We start from the raw sequence: 20,709 nt of genomic DNA, 5'->3' as shown, positions 1-20,709 counted from the left end.
GGATGACTCCATGGTAAGTTGGGGTATAAGTACCCAGTACAGTGTTGAGGATAACTCTGTGGTAAGTTGGGGTATAGGTACCCAGTACAGTGTTGAGGATGACTCTGTGGTAAGTTGGGGTAAAGGTACCCAGTACAGTGTTGAGGATGACTCCGTGGTAAGTTGGGTTATAGGTACCCAGTACAGTGTTGAGGATGACTCTGTGGTAAGTTGTGGTAAAGGTACCAAGTACAGTGTCGAGGATGACTCTGTGGTAAGTTGTGGTATAGGTACCCAGTACAGTGTTGAGGATGACTCCGTGGTAAGTTGGGGTATAGGTACCAAGTACAGTGTTGAGGATGACTCTGTGGTAAGTTGGGGTATAGGTACCCAGTACAATGTTGAGGATGACTCTGTGGTAAGTTGGGTATAGGTACCCAGTACAGTGTTGAGGATGACTCTGTGGTAAGTTGGGGTATAGGTACCCAGTACAATGTTGAGGATGACTCTGTGGTAAGTTGGGTATAGCTACCCAGTACAGTGTTGAGGATGACTCTGTGGTAAGTTGGGTATAGGTACCCAGTACAGTGTTGAGGATGACTCTGTGGTAAGTTGGGTATAGGTACCCAGTACAATGTTGAGGATGACTTTGTGGTAAGTTGGGGTATAGGTACCCAGTACAATGTTGAGGATGACTCCGTGGTAAGTTGTGGTATAGGTACCCAGTACAGTGTTGAGGATGACTCCGTGGTAAGTTGGGGTATAGGTACCCAGTACAGTGTTGAGGATGACTCTGTGGTAAGTTGGGGTATAGGTACCCAGTACAATGTTGAGGATGACTCCGTGGTAAGTTGTGGTATAGGTACCCAGTACAGTGTTGAGGATGACTCCGTGGTAAGTTGGGGTATAGGTACCCAGTACAGTGTTGAGGATGACTCTGTGGTAAGTTGGGGTATAGGTACCCAGTACAGTGTTGAGGATGACTCTGTGGTAAGTTGGGTATAGGTACCCAGTACAGTGTTGAGGATGACTCTGTGGTAAGTTGGGGTATAGGTACCCAGTACAGTGTTGAGGATGACTCCGTGGTAAGTTGTGGTATAGGTACCCAGTACAGTGTTGAGGATGACTCCGTGGTAAGTTGGGGTATAGGTACCCAGTACAGTGTTGAGGATGACTGTGGTAAGTTGGGGTATGGGTACCCAGTACAATGTTGAGGATGACTCTGTGGTAAGTTGGGTTATAGGTACCCAGTACAGTGTTGAGGATGACTCCGTGGTAAGTTGGGGTATAGGTACCCAGTACAGTGTTGAGGATGACTCCGTGGTAAGTTGGGGTATAGGTACCCAGTACAGTGTTGAGGATGACTCTGTGGTAAGTTGGGGTATAGGTACCCAGTACACTGTTGAGGATGACTCCGTGGTAAGTTGTGGTATAGGTACCCAGTACAGTGTTGAGGATGACTCTGTGGTAAGTTGGGTTATAGGTACCCAGTACAGTGTTGAGGATGACTCTGTGGTAAGTTGTGGTATAGGTACCCAGTACAGTGTTGAGGATAACTCTGTGGTAAGTTGGAGTATAGGTACCCAGTACAGTGTTGAGGATGACTCTGTGGTAATTTGGGTTATAGGTACCCAGTACAGTGTTGAGGATGACTCTGTGGTAAGTTGTGGTATAGGTACCCAGTACAGTGTTGAGGATGACTCCGTGGTAAGTTGGGGTATAGGTACCCAGTACAGTGTTGAGGATGACTCTGTGGTAAGTTGGGGTATAGGTACCCAGTACAATGTTGAGGATGACTCCATGGTAAGTTGGGGTATAGGTACCCAGTACATTGTTGAGGATGACTGTGGTAAGTTGGGGTATGGGTACCCAGTACAGTGTTGAGGATGACTCTGTGGTAAGTTGTGGTATAGGTACCCAGTACAGTGTTGAGGATGACTCCGTGGTAAGTTGGGTTATAGGTACCCAGTACAGTGTTGAGGATGACTGCGTGGTAAGTTTGGGTATAGGTACCCAGTACAGTGTTGAGGATGACTCTGTGGTAAGTTGGGGTATAGGTACCCAGTACAGTGTTGAGGATGACTCTGTGGTAAGTTGTGATATAGGTACCCAGTACAGTGTTGAGGATGACTCTGTGGTAAGTTGGGTTATAGGTACCCAGTACAGTGTTGAGGATGACTCTGTGGTAAGTTTGGGTATAGGTACCCAGTACAGTGTTGAGGATGACTCTGTGGTAAGTTGGTATAGGTACCCAGTACAGTGTTGAGGATAACTCTGTGGTAAGTTGGGGTATAAGGTACCCAGTACTGTGTTGAGGATGACTCTGTGGTAAGTTGGGGTATAGGTACCCAGTACAGTGTTGAGGATGACTCTGTGGTAAGTTGGGGTATAGGTACCCAGTACAGTGTTGAGGATGACTCCGTGGTAAGTCGGGTTATAGGTACCCAGTACAGTGTTGAGGATGACTCCGTGGTAAGTTGTGGTATAGGTACCCAGTACAGTGTTGAGGATGACTCCGTGGTAAGTTGGGGTATAGGTACCCAGTACAGTGTTGAGGATGACTCTGTGGTAAGTTGGGGTATAGGTACCCAGTACAGTGTTGAGGATGACTCCGTGGTAAGTTGGGGTATAGGTACCCAGTGCAGTGTTGAGGATGACTCCATGGTAAGTCGGGTTATAGGTACCCAGTACAGTGTTGAGGATGACTCTTTATATCTATGTCTGTGTTAATGATTAGATATTATAGTTACTGTACTATGTATATATCTAAATTTTATTATCTGTGCTTGTTAATATATTCATATACATAATATATGTGTGTATGCCAGTTTTAGCGATTAGCCTAGGTATACTGTTGTGAATGTACGTGAAGAGCTTACTTCTCTAAGGGAGGTGTTTAATCAGCCATGCGTGACTACAATTGGGGTTGTCTACACTTGGTCAAGATCATATTAGGACGTATTATAGGCAATCGTACTGTGATTGTTGACTATGCTTGCCTTTGTCGGATTATTATACTTATTTATATATTATATTCGGTCATCTTTCACAACAATAGGTATGGTGTTTTGGACAAGTTACTTGGTGACTGTATCCTGACTAAACCCAGAGTAGAATACATCATGTGCTCTAAGATGTTACTACTACAGTATACAGACAAGGTCAGTACAACAACTTATTCAGATTTACATCCACTCCAGAGACTTAATTAGGGCCCTGTATCAGACATAGTAATCATTCTGTCGACAGATTTGTTCCCAGCTAGTAACTTAAGTGTTTATTGACTAATTTTAAGGTCACCTGGACCGAAGGTCCGGTGAGCTTTTGCCATGGTAAGGCGTCCGTTGTCCGTCCATCAACATTTTCTTAAAATCTCTATTAGTCTTAAACTACTTAACTGATTTTAACCAAGGCCCAATAGAGGAAATAGAGGTTAGTCTTTAAACCGCTACTAGTCCTAAAGTATGGAATGGATTTGAACCAAATTTGGTCAGTATCATCCTTGGGGGAAGGGGAACAGAGTTTGTATAAATGGTAACTAACCCTCCCACGGGCCGGAGGGGTGGGGCTAAAAGAGGAAATAGAGGTAAGGCCTTTAAAGTTGCTTGTCAAAAGTTAAGAATGGATTTGAACCAAAAGCAAAAAAATAAATGTTAATAACATAATATATAAAAATTAGTATTTGCGAAAATGATTTTTGTTCATTGCAATGGATATTTCATTAAATGACTGTAAAGTTGCATCATCAGGCTATTTGCAACTTTCGGGGGGGGGGGGGGGGGGGTTCCTGCATTCTTATCATTTTTTATTTTTTGACATAGAGCACAGCGGAAGACCAACTTTTACAATGTCTTATTTTATTCTATGTACCACTAAAATCCTATTCTTAAAAAGTGGTCCTCCGATGCGCTGGTATCGAAAAATTGAAAACACGTAGTTGATAAAAAATCTTAATTTTAGCATTAACTAGACTGACTTTAACTGATAACATAAACTTCACATTGCCGTAAGTCCGCAGAGCTCATATGGTAGAACCATCGCTTAGCAACCCGATGGGTCAGAGTTTGTATCATCCAGATGTATCATATTCATATTTTGTTATGTTTCAAAAAATAATACCATTTGATTTTTCTTGGTCGTATTTAAAAGATATTTTCAATAATAAATGCATATTTGATATAAAATATTTAGTAGAAAGATAGAAATGTTGAGATAAAAAATTTTCACTTGGATAAAAAAGAGTGAAATCATAACTGATTTACTCTGTATCATTCAAAGTGAACTGTAAATGAACTGCAGCGTCGACAACAGACATACATAGATGAGTAGTGTAAAATTACTATTTAACATGTCAGTTTAACTTTATTTCATATGGTATTGATTGACTACATACATGTAATCCGTTCACAACACACAACGTGCCAATGGACCATGACGATCTATTTTGGTACTGTGGGAATCACTGTGGTCACATGATATTTTTTACCTGTATTTTTAGCCCAGACTATCGCTTGGCTTAGGTCAGGATAAGCGGAAAACAACCATACCTCTTTGGTGGTCAGGAACATCTTTGGGGGAAGGGGAACAGAGTTTGTATAAATATTGACTCTATAATATATATTTTGCTTCCTTGCAAAGTCCAAATGTCCAGGCCATGCCAATGCGTCAATGACCTCTTTATAATTCAAACTGCACAATTTTTACACACTGATGTGCTGAGCTGGCACTTTGAGATTAATTAACTCTATGGTTGATGCCACACTGATGAAAGGTACTAAGTACATGCATCAAAAGTAATTTCTCAACTTGGTTTATGTTTTCAATTGGCAGTTTCATCTATGGTTATGTATATGATATATATATAACAAAAAAAAAACAAAAAAAAACTAAATGACAAACTTTCTAGCGCTTTCACAGCTCTTGCTGCTCTTCAGGAAAGTTTATTTTTGAAAGGACAACTTGATTACATCACAAGTAACGTGACGTCACAATGTATATATTAGGAGTCTAAAAATGAAAGTAGACTACTTCTGATTAGTTCTGAAGTCATCACTGTTAATATTCTTAGGAGTTTTGAAAGTCTTCTTATGAAAATGGCCACTCGGCCAGTCGAAGCCAGGGGAAGATGTAATCCGCAACAGCAATTCTGTATCATGCTGGGGTGAAGGGCCACCAAGTTTGTTCAAATGAATGACCTTGACCTTCATTCAAGGTCACATGGGTCAAATAGGCTATAATCTTCAAACAACGTCTTTTCAATAACCAAGAGTAACAGGGACTTGATATTGAGACTTTAGCATGCTTGGTTGAAGGGCCACCAAGTTTGTTCAAATGAATGACCTTGACCTTCATTCAAGGTCACATGGGTCAAATAGGCCATAATCTTCAAACAACTTCTTCTCAATAACCAAGAGGCCCAGGGACTTGATATTGGGCCTGTAGCATGCTGGGGTGAAGGGCTACCAAGTTTGTTCAAATAAATGACCTTGACCTACATTCAAGGTCACAGGGGTGAAAACGGCTTAAATCTGTAAACAATATTTTGTGATAGCCAAGAGTCTCTGAGACCTGTTATTAGGCCAAAAGGATGCTGGAATGAAGGACTAGAAAATTTATTGATATGAATAAACCTAGCCTACTCTGATATTTGAATAAAGAGGAAATCAGCATGGTATCTGTAGAAATGACGTCAATTAACTTCAAAGTGGGTGCAGAGCCAGGTGAGCGATACAGGCCCATTGGGCCTCTTGTTTAAGGTTTAAAATAGTTGATAGTGAAATACTTAAGTGTAACATAATAATCAGACCTTGAATAGGTTTCCTTTTTATATCTACAAAGACAAGAAATGTCAGACAAATTCTACCAGACACATTCATCGGTACCAAACAAACAATAAATTCACTGATGTGTAAATTTCTCATGTCAGATATTTCTCTCAGCATTGATTCATGATCATTATACCCCCGCAACGAAGTTAGGGGGGTATACTGGAATCAGGTTGTCTGTCCGTCCGTCCGTCTGTAGACACATTTTGTCCGGACAACTCCTAAGCCAATGGGCTGATTCCAATGAAACTTCACACACATATTAATGATCACGTGTAGATGTGCATGCCACTTTCTTTTTCTCAAAATTATGGTTGCTATGGCAACTGGTCACTATAAACAGGTTTTCCGATAAGAACCATAACTTTAAGTTTGTCCGGACAACTCCTCATAAACCGAAAGGCCGATTTCAATGAAACTTCACACAAATATAGAGGACCATGTGTAGATGTGCATTCCACTTTCTTTTCCTCAAAATTATGGTTGCTATGGCAACTGGTCACTATAAACACGTTTTCCGATAAGATCCATAACTTTAAGATTGTCCGGACAACTCCTCCTAAACCTCAGGGCTGATTTCAATGAAACTTCACACAAATATAGAGGACCATGTGTAGATGTGCATTCCACTTTCTTTTCCTCAAAATTATGGTTGCTATGGCAACTGGTCACTATAAACAAGTTTTCCGATAAGATCCATAACTTTAAGATTGTCCGGACAACTCCTCCTAAACCTCAGGGCTGATTTCAATGAAACTTCACACAAATATAGAGGACCATGTGTAGATGTGCATGCCACTTTCTTTTTCTCAAAATTATGGTTGCTATGGCAACTGGTCACTATATTACTGGGTTATCTTAGTTAGCCTCTAATTAAGAGTTCCAATTCACCATTGACTCGTGCAGATTGCGGGGGTATTAGTCAGTCATCCTGGCGACAGTTCTAGTTAGCCCACCTGCCGAAGGGCGAAATTGCTACTTTTCCTGAATGATTGAATGGATTTTGATGAAATTTGGTCTAGAATATTAGTTGGCAAAGGAGATCCATTACTGCCTAAATGAGGACTGTAAGAATGAGGATTTGGTTCACATTAGGTCTGAAGCATTGTTTGGAGAGGCACAGCTCAAAAGTTTGGAAAATATTTGTAAGACAACTTAAGTGATAGTATTTTGCCATGATGACTTTGAGTGAAATGTCCAGGTGAGTGATGCAGGACCTCTGGGCCTCTTGTTTGGGACACAATGATACACATATACTGCAGAATCATGTCTAGTTTATAATTTGATATCTGTATAACCCTTATGTAATTATATACCAATATTTAGGTATTAAGTCAGTATGTGTTGAGATGAAGGTTTTCTGTTAGATATTGATGGGATTGAATATCCATGATTGTTCAAACAAATCATGTTAAGTTACCTCTAATAACTCACTGGAGGCTCTTAAAATTTTAGAAATCATTTGTCATTTGCTACAGCAACTGATCTTCCAATTGATCAGCATACTGTATCACAATGTTTTGTAGGTACTGGTCGTTCACAACATACTGGGATACCTAGCTACCTCACACACCAGACGCCATTTACTTGTCAAGGTATTTTTCTCCTAAAAAAGTTGTTTGTAAATGTAAAATATCTTCAAAATGATTAAATTAAGGTTATCAATCCATAGAATTGACACCTTAGTAGGACAAGTAAGATAATAAATAAGGTTTGGAAATGGAGTCAGATCAGTGCAAAGAATATATTTTTTTGATGTTTTCTCTGTTCAAGATTCCATTCAAATGTAATCATACTATTTTATTCATTAAGTGTCTTCAGTTATTTAAGTTTATATTCCTGTTTCAAGAAGACACAGGAAAACATTAAGTGGTGAAATTGTGGAATAACTTTTATCATTTTTGCTTCTTCAATATGTACTGTGTGACAGACGATGAAGGAGATGCTGCGAGTTTGGGGAGATAGGAGTGCCTTACGTCACACTTCAGGGGACCAGCATCGCTACATCACTCTAGCCATTTTAATCTGCTGTCACCACCTCACAGAGCAGGATGCACAGGCGCATAAAGATGGTACGCAGAGATAATCTACTAAAAGATCACAAAATAGTTTTCTTCAGCCTGTCATTGCAAGTACAATTACCTGGTACAGCCACTGTACATTATTCCATACTGGGAATGACCAAAGACTGTCATTTTTGTCAGTTTATTGTGTCAAAAGCCAAATGTTTTTTTTTTTATTATGAAAATGTCCAATTGTCACATAAATGATTGGGTCAGTATGAACTAGCTGCTGGTATTTACAAAAGAAATGTTATTATTTTGTTGTCAGTAATTTGTGCCCTGTATTTCGATTGGCTACTAGAACTGCTGCAGCTGCTGTTACCTGGAGTTCAGTGCCACCTGGGGATGTCTGACCACAACACACGTTGCTTAGGGATGATTGTGGCCAAAACTGTTACCACGGTGATTGACCCTAATGGACCCAAGCTGGAATATGAGGTAAATGGTTATAACTATAAGCAGATTTTCTGAAGATTTTCTTTATATTATCTGGTTGTATTTGGCCCAGATTATTGAGGGTGGTCAGTTTAACTGTTGATGTGATAACACAGATTATTGAGAGTGGTCAGTGTAACTGTTGATGTGATAACACAGATTATTGAAGGTGGTCAGTATAACTGTTGATGTGATAACAGATTATTGAGGGTGGTCAGTATAACTGTTGATGTGATAACACAGATTATTGAGGGTGGTCAGTATAACTGTTGATGTGATAACACAGATTATTGAGGGTGGTCAGTGTAACTGTTGATGTGATAACACAGATTATTGAGGGTGGTCAGTGTAACTGTTGATGTGATAACACAGATTATTGAGGGTGGTCAGTGTAACTGTTGATGTGATAACACAGATTATTGAGGGTGGTCAGTGTAACTGTTGATGTGATAACACAGATTATTGAGGGTGGTCAGTTTAACTGTTAATGTGATAACACAGATTATTGAGGGTGGTCAGTGTAACTGTTAATGTGATAACACAGATTATTGAGGGTGGTCAGTGTAACTGTTGATGTGACAACAAAGATTATGTTCGGACTTGTTTTGCTATGTAAACCTTCACAATGAAAAGATAAAGTAAAATGTACATGAATCTATTAATCACTTAGTATTGAGAACAAGTATATGAGGACTAGTCAGCCTTTAAGATTAAGATCATCAGAGATTGCTGCAATGATTCTGTGATATCTAGGGGTGTTTAATTTTCAGCGCTGATTTAATAATAGAATTCTGTATTGCTGATGACTTTATAATATTTTTTTATTGCCAGCTCGATGAAACTGATGAGTATGTGAAGTCCCTCCTGACAGAGAGTTTACTACCAGAGGACCCAGCCATCACACAGTGTACTCAGTAAGTTATCATATAATCTGTGTACAGTAATCCGTCAATCTGGTCGATTCCGGTTTCTGAAGCTCAATGTAAATCCAAAATGATTAAAGATAACTTCAAAAACCTGGTACATGCTTTGCCCTTTGATCAACTGGTGCCTTTTAGTATTGACTGCTTTATATTTTTCATAATTTCCGTGTTACCATAGAAACAAACAGTTAAAAACCAAAGTATTACACTTTATGCAAACAACCTACATAATATGTAATTCATACCTGTATAGGAAGTTTTCATTCCTTTAGGGGGTCGTGGGGGATATTGACCACTACTTTAGCGGGGCGTGTTGGATATTGACCACTACTTTAGGGGGTTGTGGGGGATATTGACCACTACTTTAGCAGGGCGCGGGATATTGACCACTACTTCAGCGGGGCGGGGGGGATATTGACCACTACTTTAGCGGGGCGAGGGATATTGACCACTACTTTAGCGGGGCGAGGGATATTGACCACTACTTCAGCGGGGCATGTGGGATATTGACCACTACTTCAGCGGGGCGTGGGGGATATTGACCACTACTTTAGCGGGGCGAGGGATATTGACCACTACTTAAGTGGGGCGGGGGGGATATTGACGACTACTTAAGCGGGGCATGTGGGATATTGACCACTACTTTAGCGGGGCGTGGGGGATATTGACCACTACTTTAGCGGGGCATGTGAGATATTGACGACTACTTTAGCGGGGCGTGGGGGATATTGACCACTACTTTAGGGGGGCGTGTGAGATATTGACGACTACTTTAGCGGGGCGTGGGGGATATTGACCACTACTTTAGGGGGGCGTGTGGGATATTGACCACTACTTTAGCGGGGCGTGTGAGATATTGACCACTACGCCTTGTTAGAGCCTGGCGTATACCAGTAGTGTTGGTGTCCTGTCATTAATCAATGAGTCGATCTATCCCTACTTTAGTTTCCAGAAATCTACCTGAATCATAGACATCTGATTTCTGTTGATTAGACTTAAGGTAATATATAGTGTAACTACTAAGTAGCATTCCTCCTGGTTTCTATCCTGAGAATACAACTAACAATAAACAGTATAAAGTTTCGGTTATATTTCAGAGAAGTTGAGAGAATAGATATGGCGGCTGAGGATACATCTATGAACATAGAACTCTCTTCTGACCAGCCTCAACAACAGACTGATCTGGACAGGTAAGCTCAAGCAAAAAGTCGATTGTATACCTCGACAGGTAAGTTTACATTGCATGTAAAAAGGAGATTGTGACTTGGGACAGAAATAAAAGACTTAATTTCTTTAATTTTAGAATAAAGAGCCCTATCTTATTTATGTTATTGCCGAGGCTAGTGTATAACAGTGGTTCACAGCGACCTATTTATGTGTCATTGTACAAATACTTTAGATTTCCTCTAAGTAGTGGTTCTCGGTCCCTGTTATATACCTTTTACTACAGTCATTATTGAATGTATGGTAATAGTCATCCTATATGTCATGGTCATTATTGAATGTATGGTATTAGTCATCCTATATGTCACGGTCATTATTGAATGTATGGTAGTGGTCATCTTATATGTCTCGATCATTATTGAATGTATGGTAGTGGTCATCCTATATGTCATGGTCATTATTGAATGTATGGTAGTCATCCTATATGTCACAGTCATTATTGAATTTATGGTAGTGGTCATCCTATATGTCACGGTCATTATTGAATGTATGGTAGTGGTCATCCTATATGTCACGGTCATTATTGAATGTATGGTAATAATCATCCTATATGTCTCGATCATTATTGAATGTATGGTAGTGGTCATCCTATATGTCATGGTCATTATTGAATGTATGGTAGTCATCCTATATGTCTCGATCATTATTGAATGTATGGTGATAGTCATCCTATATGTCACAGTCATTATTGAATGTATGGTAATAGTCATCCTATATGTCACGGTCATTATTGAATGTATGGTAATAGTCATCCTATATGTCATGGTCATTATTGAATGTATGGTAATAGTCATCCTATATGTCACGGTCATTATTAGCTCACCTGGACCGAAGGTCCGGTGAGCTTATGTCATGGCGCAGCGTCCGTCGTCCGTCCGTCCGTCCGTCCGTCCGTCCGTCAACATTTGCTTCAAATCGCTACTAGTCTAAAAGTTCTTATTGGATTTTGACCAAATTTGGCCAGAAACATCCTTGGCAGAAGGGGGACATATTTTGCATAAATGGTGACTCTGACCCCAAGGGGGCCAAAGGGGCGGGGCCCATAAGGGGAAATAGAGGTAATTCCTTTAAATCACTACTTGTCATAAAGTTATGAATGGATTTGAATCCAATTTAGTCAGAAACATCCCTGGGGGAAGGGGAACAGATTTTGCATAAATGGTGTCTCTGACCCCCGAGGGGCCAAAGGGGCGGGCCCAATAGGGGAAATAGAGGTAATTTCTTTAAATCGCTACTTGTCATAAAGTTATGAATGGATTTGAACCCAATTTAGTCAGAAACATCCTTGGGGGAAGGGGAACAGATTTTGCATAAATGGTGCGTCTGACCCCCAAGGGGCCAAAGGGGCGGGGCCCAATAGGGGAAATAGAGGTAATTCCTTTAAATCGCTACTAGTCATAAAGTTATGAATGGATTTGAACCCAATTTAGTCAGAAACATCCTTGGGGGAAGGAGAACAGATTTTGCATAAATGGTGCGTCTGACCCCCAAGAGGCCAAAGGGGCGGGGCCCAATAGGGGAAATAGAGATAATTCCTTTAAATCGCTACTAGTCATAAAGTTATGAATGGATTTGAATCCCAATTTAGTCAGAAACATCCTTGGGGGAAGGGGAACAGATTTTGCATAAATGGTGACTCTGACCCCAAAGGGGCCAAAGGGGCAGGGCCCATAAGGAGAAATAGAGGTAATTCCTTTAAATCGCTACTTGTCATAAAGTTATGAATGGATTTGAACCCAATTTAGTCCGAAACATCCTTGGGGGAAGCGGAACAGATTTTGCATAAATAGTGGCTCTGACCCCAAAGGGGCCAAAGGGGCGGGGCCCAATAGGGGAAATAGAGGTAATTCCTTTAAATCGCTACTAGTCATAAAGTTATGAATGGATTTAAACCCAATTTGGTCAGAAACATCCATGGGGGAAGGGGAACAGATTTTGCATAAATGGTGACTCTGATCCCAAAGGGGCCAAAGGGGCGGGGCCCAATAGGGGAAATAGAGGTAATTCCTTTAAATTGCTACTAGTCATAAAGTTATGAATGCATGTTCTAAAAACAATTCTTGAGGTCATTCAGACCTTAGAGAGTGGACTTCATTAATCTTTAAAGCAGTTCGGATTCCCACACTATAACCATATATAGCATTGTTTGAGATTTACAAATAAAACAAATTGAATATGAACAATATTTTGACATTTGGTCTAATCCAACCAGGTGAGCGATACAGGCCCCATGGGCCTCTTGTTGAATGTATGGTGATAGTCATCCTGTATGTCACAGTCATTATTGAATGTATGGTAATAGTCATCCTATATGTCACAGTCATTATTGAATGTATGGTAATAGTCATCCTATATGTCACGGTCATTATTGAATGTATGGTGATAGTCACCCTATATGTCACGGTCATTATTGAATGTATGGTGATAGTCATCCTATATGTCACGGTCAGTATTGAATGTATGGTGATAGTCATCCTATATGTCACGGTCAGTATTGAATGTATGGTGATAGTCACCCTATATGTCACGGTCATTATTGAATGTATGGTGATAGTCATCCTATATGTCACGGTCAGTATTGAATGTATGGTGATAGTCATCCTATATGTCACGGTCAGTATTGAATGTATGGTGATAGTCATCCTATATGTCACGGTCAGTATTGAATGTATGGTGATAGTCACCCTATATGTCACGGTCATTATTGAATGTATGGTAGAAGTCATCCTATATGTCACAGTCATTATTGAATGTATGGAAGTAGTCATCCTATATGTCACAGTCATTATTGAATGTATGGTAGTAGTCATCCTATATGTCATGGTCATTATTGAATGTATGGTGATAGTCATCCTATATGTCACGGTCATTATTGAATGTATGGTAGTAGTCATCCTGTATGTCATGGTCATTATTGAATGTATGGTAGTAGTCATCCTATATGTCACGGTCATTATTGAATGTATGGTAATAGTCATCCTATATGTCACGGTCATTATTGAATGTATGGTGATAGTCATCCTATATGTCACGGTCATTATTGAATGTATGGTGATAGTCATCCTATATGTCACAGTCATTATTGAATGTATGGTAGTAGTCATTCTATATGTCACGGTCATTATTGAATGTATGGTAATAATCATCCTATATGTCATGGTCATTATTGAATGTATGGTAGTAGTCATCCTATATGTCACGGTCATTATTGAATGTATGGTAATTATCATCCTATATGTCACGGTCATTATTGAATGTATGGTAATAGTCATCCTATATGTCACGGTCATTATTGAATGTATGGTAGTAGTCATCCTGTATGTCATGGTCATTATTGAATGTATGGTAGTAGTCATCCTATATGTCACAGTCATTATTGAATGTATGGTAGTAGTCATCCTATATGTCACGGTCATTATTGAATGTATGGTGATAGTCATCCTATATGTCACGGTCATTATTGAATGTATGGTAGTAGTCATCCTGTATGTCACGGTCATTACTGAATGTATGGTAGTAGTCATCCTATATGTCATGGTCATTATTGAATGTATGGTAGTAGTCATCCTGTATGTCACGGTCATTATTGAATGTATGGTGATAGTCATCCTATATATCACAGTCATTATTGAATGTATGATAATAGTCATCCTGTATGTTACTGTCTTTATTGAATGTATGGTAGTAGTCATCCTATATATCATGGTCATTATTGAATGTATAGTAGTAGTCATCCTATATGTCACGGTCATTATTGAATGTATGGTAGTAGTCATCCTATATGTCATGGTCATTATTGAATGTATGGTAGTAGTCATCCTATATATCGCGGTCATTATTGAATGTATGGTAGTGGTCATCCTATATGTCACGGTCATTATTGAATGTATGGTAGTAGTCATCCTATATGTCATGGTCATTATTGAATGTATGGTAGTAGTCATCCTATATGTCACGGTCATTATTGAATTATGGTAGTAGTCATCCTATATATCACGGTCATTATTGAATGTATGGTAGTAGTCATCCTATATATCACGGTCATTATTGAATGTATGGTAGTGGTCATCCTATATATCACGGTCATTATTGAATGTATGGTAGTAGTCATCCTACATGTCACAGTCATTATTGAATGTATGGTAGTAGTCATCCTATATGTCACGGTCATTATTGAATGTATGGTAGTAGTCATCCTATATGTCACGGTCATTATTGAATGTATGGTAATAGTCATCCTATATGTCACGGTCATTATTGAATGTATGGTAGTAGTCATCCTATATGTCACGGTCATTATTGAATGTATGGTAATAGTCATCCTATATGTCACGGTCATTATTGAATGTTTGGTAGTAGTCATCCTATATGTCACGGTCATTATTGAATGTATGGTAGTAGTCATCCTATATGTCACGGTCATTATTGAATGTATGGTAGTAGTCATCCTATATGTCACGGTCATTATTGAATGTATGGTGATAGTCATCCTATATGTCACGGTCATTATTGAATGTATGGTGATAGTCATCCTATATGTCACGGTCATTATTGAATGTATGGTAGTAGTCATCCTATATGTCACGGTCATTATTGAATGTATGGTGATAGTCATCCTATATGTCATGATCATTATTGAATGTATGGTAATAGTCATCCTGTATGTCACAGTCATTATTGAATGTATGGTGATAGTCATCCTATATGTCACAGTCAGTATTGAATGTATGGTAGTAGTCATCCTATATGTCATGGTCATTATTGAATGTATGGTAGTGGTCATCCTATATGTCACGGTCATTATTGAATGTATGGTAGTAGTCATCCTATATGTCACGGTCATTATTGAATGTATGGTAGTAGTCATCCTATATGTCACGGTCATTATTGAATGTATGGTAGTAGTCATCCTATATATCACGGTCATTATTGAATGTATGGTAGTAGTCATCCTGTATGTCATGGTCATTATTGAATGTATGGTAGTAGTCATCCTATATGTCATGGTCATTATTGAATGTATGGTAGTGGTCATCCTATATGTCACGGTCATTATTGAATGTATGGTAGTAGTCATCCTATATGTCACGGTCATTATTGAATGTATGCTAGTGGTCATCCTATATGTCACAGTCATTATTGAATGTATGGTAGTGGTCATCCTATATATCACGGTCATTATTGAATGTATGGTAGAAGTCATCCTATATGTCACGGTCATTATTGAATGTATGGTAGAAGTCATCCTATATGTCACGGTCATTATTGAATGTATGGTAGTGGTCATCCTATATGTCACGGTCATTATTGAATGTATGGTAGTAGTCATCCTATATATCACAGTCATTATTGAATGTATGGTAGTAGTCATCCTATATGTCACAGTCATTATTGAATGTATGGTAATTATCATCCTATATGTCACGGTCATTATTGAATGTATGGTGATAGTCATCCTATATGTCACGGTCATTATTGAATGTATGGTAGTAGTCATCCTATATGTCACGGTCATTATTGAATGTATGGTAGTAGTCATCCTATATGTCACAGTCATTATTGAATGTATGGTAGTAGTCACCCTATATGTCACGGTCATTATTGAAGGTATGGTAGTAGTCATCCTATATGTCATGGTCATTATTGAATGTATGGTAGTAGTCATCCTATATGTCATGGTCATTATTGAATGTATGGTAGTAGTCATCCTATATGTCACAGTCATTATTGAATGTATGGTGATAGTCATCCTATATGTCACGGTCATTATTGAATGTATGGTGATAGTCATCCTATATGTCACGGTCATTATTGAATGTATGGTGATAGTCATCCTATATGTCACAGTCATTATTGAATGTATGGTGATAGTCATCCTATATGTCACGGTCATTATTGAATGTATGGTAATAGTCATCCTATATGTCACGGTCATTATTGAATGTATGGTTATAGTCATCCTGTATGTCACAGTCATTATTGAATGTATGGTAGTAGTCATCCTATATGTCATGGTCATTATTGAATGTATGGTAGTAGTCATCCTATATGTTACGGTCATTATTGAATGTATGGTAGTAGTCATCCTATATGTCATGGTCATTATTGAATGTATGGTGATAGTCATCCTATATGTCATGGTCATTATTGAATGTATGGTAGTAGTCATCCTATATGTCATGGTCATTATTGAATGTATGGTAGTAGTCATCCTATATGTCACGGTCATTATTGAATGTATGGTAGTAGTCATCCTATATGTCACAGTCATTATTGAATGTATGGTAGTAGTCATCCTATATGTCACAGTCATTATTGAATGTATGGTAGTAGTCATCCTATATGTCACGGTCATTATTGAATGTATGGTGATAGTCATCCTATATGTCACGGTCATTATTGAATGTATGGTAGTAGTCATCCTATATGTCATGGTCATTATTGAATGTATGGTGATAGTCATCCTATATGTCATGGTCATTATTGAATGTATGGTAGTAGTCATCCTATATGTCATGGTCATTATTGAATGTATGGTAGTAGTCATCCTATATGTCACGGTCATTATTGAATGTATGGTAGTAGTCATCCTATATGTCACAGTCATTATTGAATGTATGGTAGTAGTCATCCTATATGTCACAGTCATTATTGAATGTATGGTAGAAGTCATCCTATATGTCACGGTCATTATTGAATGTATGGTAGTAGTCATCCTATATGTCATGGTCATTATTGAATGTATGGTAGTAGTCATCCTGTATGTCACGGTCATTATTGAATGTATGGTAGTAGTCATCCTGTATGAACCTTTTGTTTGTAGTGATGATGACTTGGAACCATACGACATGTCTAATGATGTTAAGGTCACCAAGGTCAAACGTCCCAAATATGTGAGGGATTGTATGGAAGGTAGGGACTTCTTAATTGTTTATTAATCTTCAGAATCAGGGGGTAGGGAGGACTACAATTTTACATTATCTCTGTCCTGCCATCCTTCCACACAGGATCCTGTTCAGGCTTTATCTCCCACACTACTTAACACTGACACTTCATTCTGGGGGAGTGGATTCACTTAAGTGAGGAGGTGTGTCATGTGTCAAAATTAGGCTGTGACCTACATTTTGATCTTTGACCTACATCAGAGAAAAAAATTGTCTGGGCTCTATCTCCTACACTACATAAGACTGGCACTTCATTTTTAGGTCACCTGAGACGAAGTCTCAAGTGACCTATTCTAATCGCCTTTTGTCCGCCATCGTGCGTCGTGCGTCGTCCGTCGTGCGTCCGTAAACTTTTTACATTTTCGACTTCTTCTCCAAAACCACTTAACAAAATTCAATGAAATTTGGCAGAAAGTTTCTATGGCTGAAGGTCAACCAAAATTGTGAATTATATGGTCCCCACCCCCCAGGGGCCTGAGGGGTGGAGCCAAAAAGGGTCAAATTGACTAAAACTTCAAAAATCTTCTTCTCTACTCTCAGATATGGTGGAGTCAAACACTCTTTATAGATGAAAGGGTCCTGTAGTGCTTTACCAAAATTGTGAATTGCATGACCCTGGGGTCTCACATTTGCCCCTGGGGAGGGGGTAAACTTTACTATAGTTTATATAGGGAAATCACATTTTTGACTATTATTTGTTGGATTTGTATTGGAATTCATTCTAGCTTGTATCAAATTATCAGCATGGGATGACACTTTGATGGTATGTACATGTTGGCCCTAATTGACCCCCAGGGGCTGGTGGGCGGTGCCAAAAAGGGTCAAATTGACTAAAATTTCAAAAATCTTCTTCTCTACTCTCAGATATGGTAGAATCAAATACTCTTCATAGATGGAAGGGTCTTAAGTTGCTTTACCAAAATTGTGAATTTCATGACCCTTGGGTCTCACGTTTGCCCCTGGGGAGGGGGTAAACTTAACTATAGTTTATATAGGGAAATCACATTTTTGACTATTATTTGTTGGATTTGTATTGGAATTCATTCTAACTTGGTTCAAATTATCAGCATGGGATGACAGTTTGATGGTATGTACATGTTGGCCCTAATTGACCACCAGGGGCTGGTGGGCGGTGCCAAAAAGGGTCAAATTGACTGAAATTTCAAAAATCTTCTTCTCTACTCTCAGATATGTTAAAATCAAATACTCTTCATAGATTGAAGGGTCTTAAGGTGCTTTACCAAAATTGTGAATTTCATGACCCTGGGGTCTCACCTTTGCCCCTGGGGAGGGGGTAAACTTTACTATGGTTTATATAGGGAAATCACATTTTTGACTATTATTTGTTGGATTTGTATTGGAATTCATTCTAACTTGGTTCAAACTATCAGCATAGGATGACACTTTGATGGTATGTACATGTTGGCCCTGGTTGACCCCCAGGGGCTGGTGGGCGGGGCCAAAACGGGTCAAATTGACTGAAATTTCAAAAATCTTCTTCTCTACTCTCAGATATGGTAGAATCAAATACTCTTCATAGATGGAAGGCTCTTCAGGTGCTTTACCAAAATTGTGAATTTCATGACCCTGGGGTCTCACGTTTGCCCCTGGGTAGGGGGTAAACTTTACTATAGTTTATATAGGGAAATCACATTTTTGACTATTATTTGTTGGATTTGTATTGGAATTCATTCTAACTTGGTTCAAATTATCAGCATGGGATTACAGTTTGATGTTATGTACATGTTGGCCCTAGTTGACCCCCAGGGGCTGGTGGGCGGGGCCAAAAAGGGTCAAATTGACTGAAATTTCAAAAATCTTTCTCTATACTCTCAGATATGTTAGAATCAAATACTCTTCATAGATGAAGGGGTCTTAAGGTGGTTTACCAAAATTGTGAATTTCATGACCCTGGGGTCTCACGTTTGCCCCTGGGGAGGGGGTAAACTTTACTATAGTTTATATAGGGAAATCACATTTTTGACTTTTATTTGTTGGATTTGTATTGGAATTCATTCTTACTTGGTTCAAATTATCAGCATGGGATTACAGTTTGATGTTATGTACATGTTGGCCCTGGTTGACCCCCAGGGGCTGGTGGGCGGGGCCAAAAAGGGTCAAATTGACTGAAATTTCAAAAATCTTCTTCTCTACTCTCAGATATGTTAAAATCAAATACTCTTCATAGACTGACCCCATTAGGACTGATGGGTGGGGCCAAAAAGGGTCAATTTAGTTGGCCGAAATATTTCAAATCTCAGGTGACCGTTAAGGCCCTTTGGGCCTCTTGTTAGGGTGTGGGTTCATCAACATGAGGCAACCTGTCGTGTGTCAAAATTAGGTCACTCTGACCAACATTTCGACCTTTGACCGACATCATAGGAAAAGATTTGTCTGAGCTCTAGATCTATCTCCTACACTTCTTGACACTGGAACTTTATGCTTGTTGCTTGGGTACAAGAGGTGAAGTGGTGTTATGTGTCAAATATAAGTCACTCTGACCTACATTTTTGCTTAAGACCTACATCAAAGAAAAATTTACTACACTTCACAGCCAGTACACGGTTAGATGGTTACTACACTCAAATGTCTGATGGTATGGTTACTACACTTCACAGCCAGTACAGGGTTAAATGTCTGATGGTATGGTTACTACACTTCACAGCCAGTACAGGGTTAAATGTCTGATGGTATGGTTACTACACTCTGTCACCTCTATCACAGCCAGTACAGGGTTAAATGTCTGATGGTATGGTTACTACACTTCACAGCCAGTATAGGGTTAAATGTCTGATGGTATGGTTACTACACTTCACAGCCAGTACAGGGTTAAATGTCTGATGGTATGGTTACTACACTTCACAGCCAGTACAGGGTTAAATGTCTGATGGTATGGTTACTACACTTCACAGCCAGTACAGGGTTAAATGTCTGTTGGTATGGTTACTACACTTCACAGCCAGTACAGGGTTAAATGTCTGATGGTATGGTTACTACACTCTGTCACCTCTATCACAGCCAGTACAGGGTTAAATGTCTGATGGTATGGTTACTACACTCCACAGCCAGTACAGGGTTAAATGTCTGATGGTATGGTTACTACACTTCACAGCCAGTACAAGGTTAAATGTCTGATGGTATGGTTACTACACTTCACAGCCAGTACAGGGTTAAATGTCTGTTGGTATGGTTACTACACTTCACAGCCAGTACAGGGTTAAATGTCTGATGGTATGGTTACTACCAACAGCTTCAGTACAGGGTTACTATTCACAAGATGTCTGATGTATGGTTACTACACTTCACAGCCAGTACA

The 20,709-nt window shown here is 39.3% G+C and overlaps 1 protein-coding gene across 1 annotated transcript in view; it reads left to right on the top strand.

Annotated features, from left to right (window-relative positions):
- The window catches only part of LOC117323828 (telomere length regulation protein TEL2 homolog), a 45,542-nt gene that overhangs the window by 7,735 nt on the left and 17,098 nt on the right, over positions 1 to 20,709 (top strand). Inside the window, exons 5-11 of the mRNA XM_033879307.1 lie at positions 3,038 to 3,140; positions 7,331 to 7,399; positions 7,735 to 7,876; positions 8,169 to 8,305; positions 9,134 to 9,216; positions 10,323 to 10,415; positions 17,273 to 17,361. Of these exons, the coding sequence (XP_033735198.1) occupies positions 3,038 to 3,140; positions 7,331 to 7,399; positions 7,735 to 7,876; positions 8,169 to 8,305; positions 9,134 to 9,216; positions 10,323 to 10,415; positions 17,273 to 17,361 (716 nt within the window). The remainder of the gene's footprint in view (positions 1 to 3,037; positions 3,141 to 7,330; positions 7,400 to 7,734; positions 7,877 to 8,168; positions 8,306 to 9,133; positions 9,217 to 10,322; positions 10,416 to 17,272; positions 17,362 to 20,709) is intronic.

Source organism: Pecten maximus, chromosome 1, assembly GCF_902652985.1.
Source record: "Pecten maximus chromosome 1, xPecMax1.1, whole genome shotgun sequence".
NCBI lineage: Eukaryota > Metazoa > Mollusca > Bivalvia > Pectinida > Pectinidae > Pecten > Pecten maximus.
This window is presented reverse-complemented; position numbering and strand designations above follow the sequence as displayed.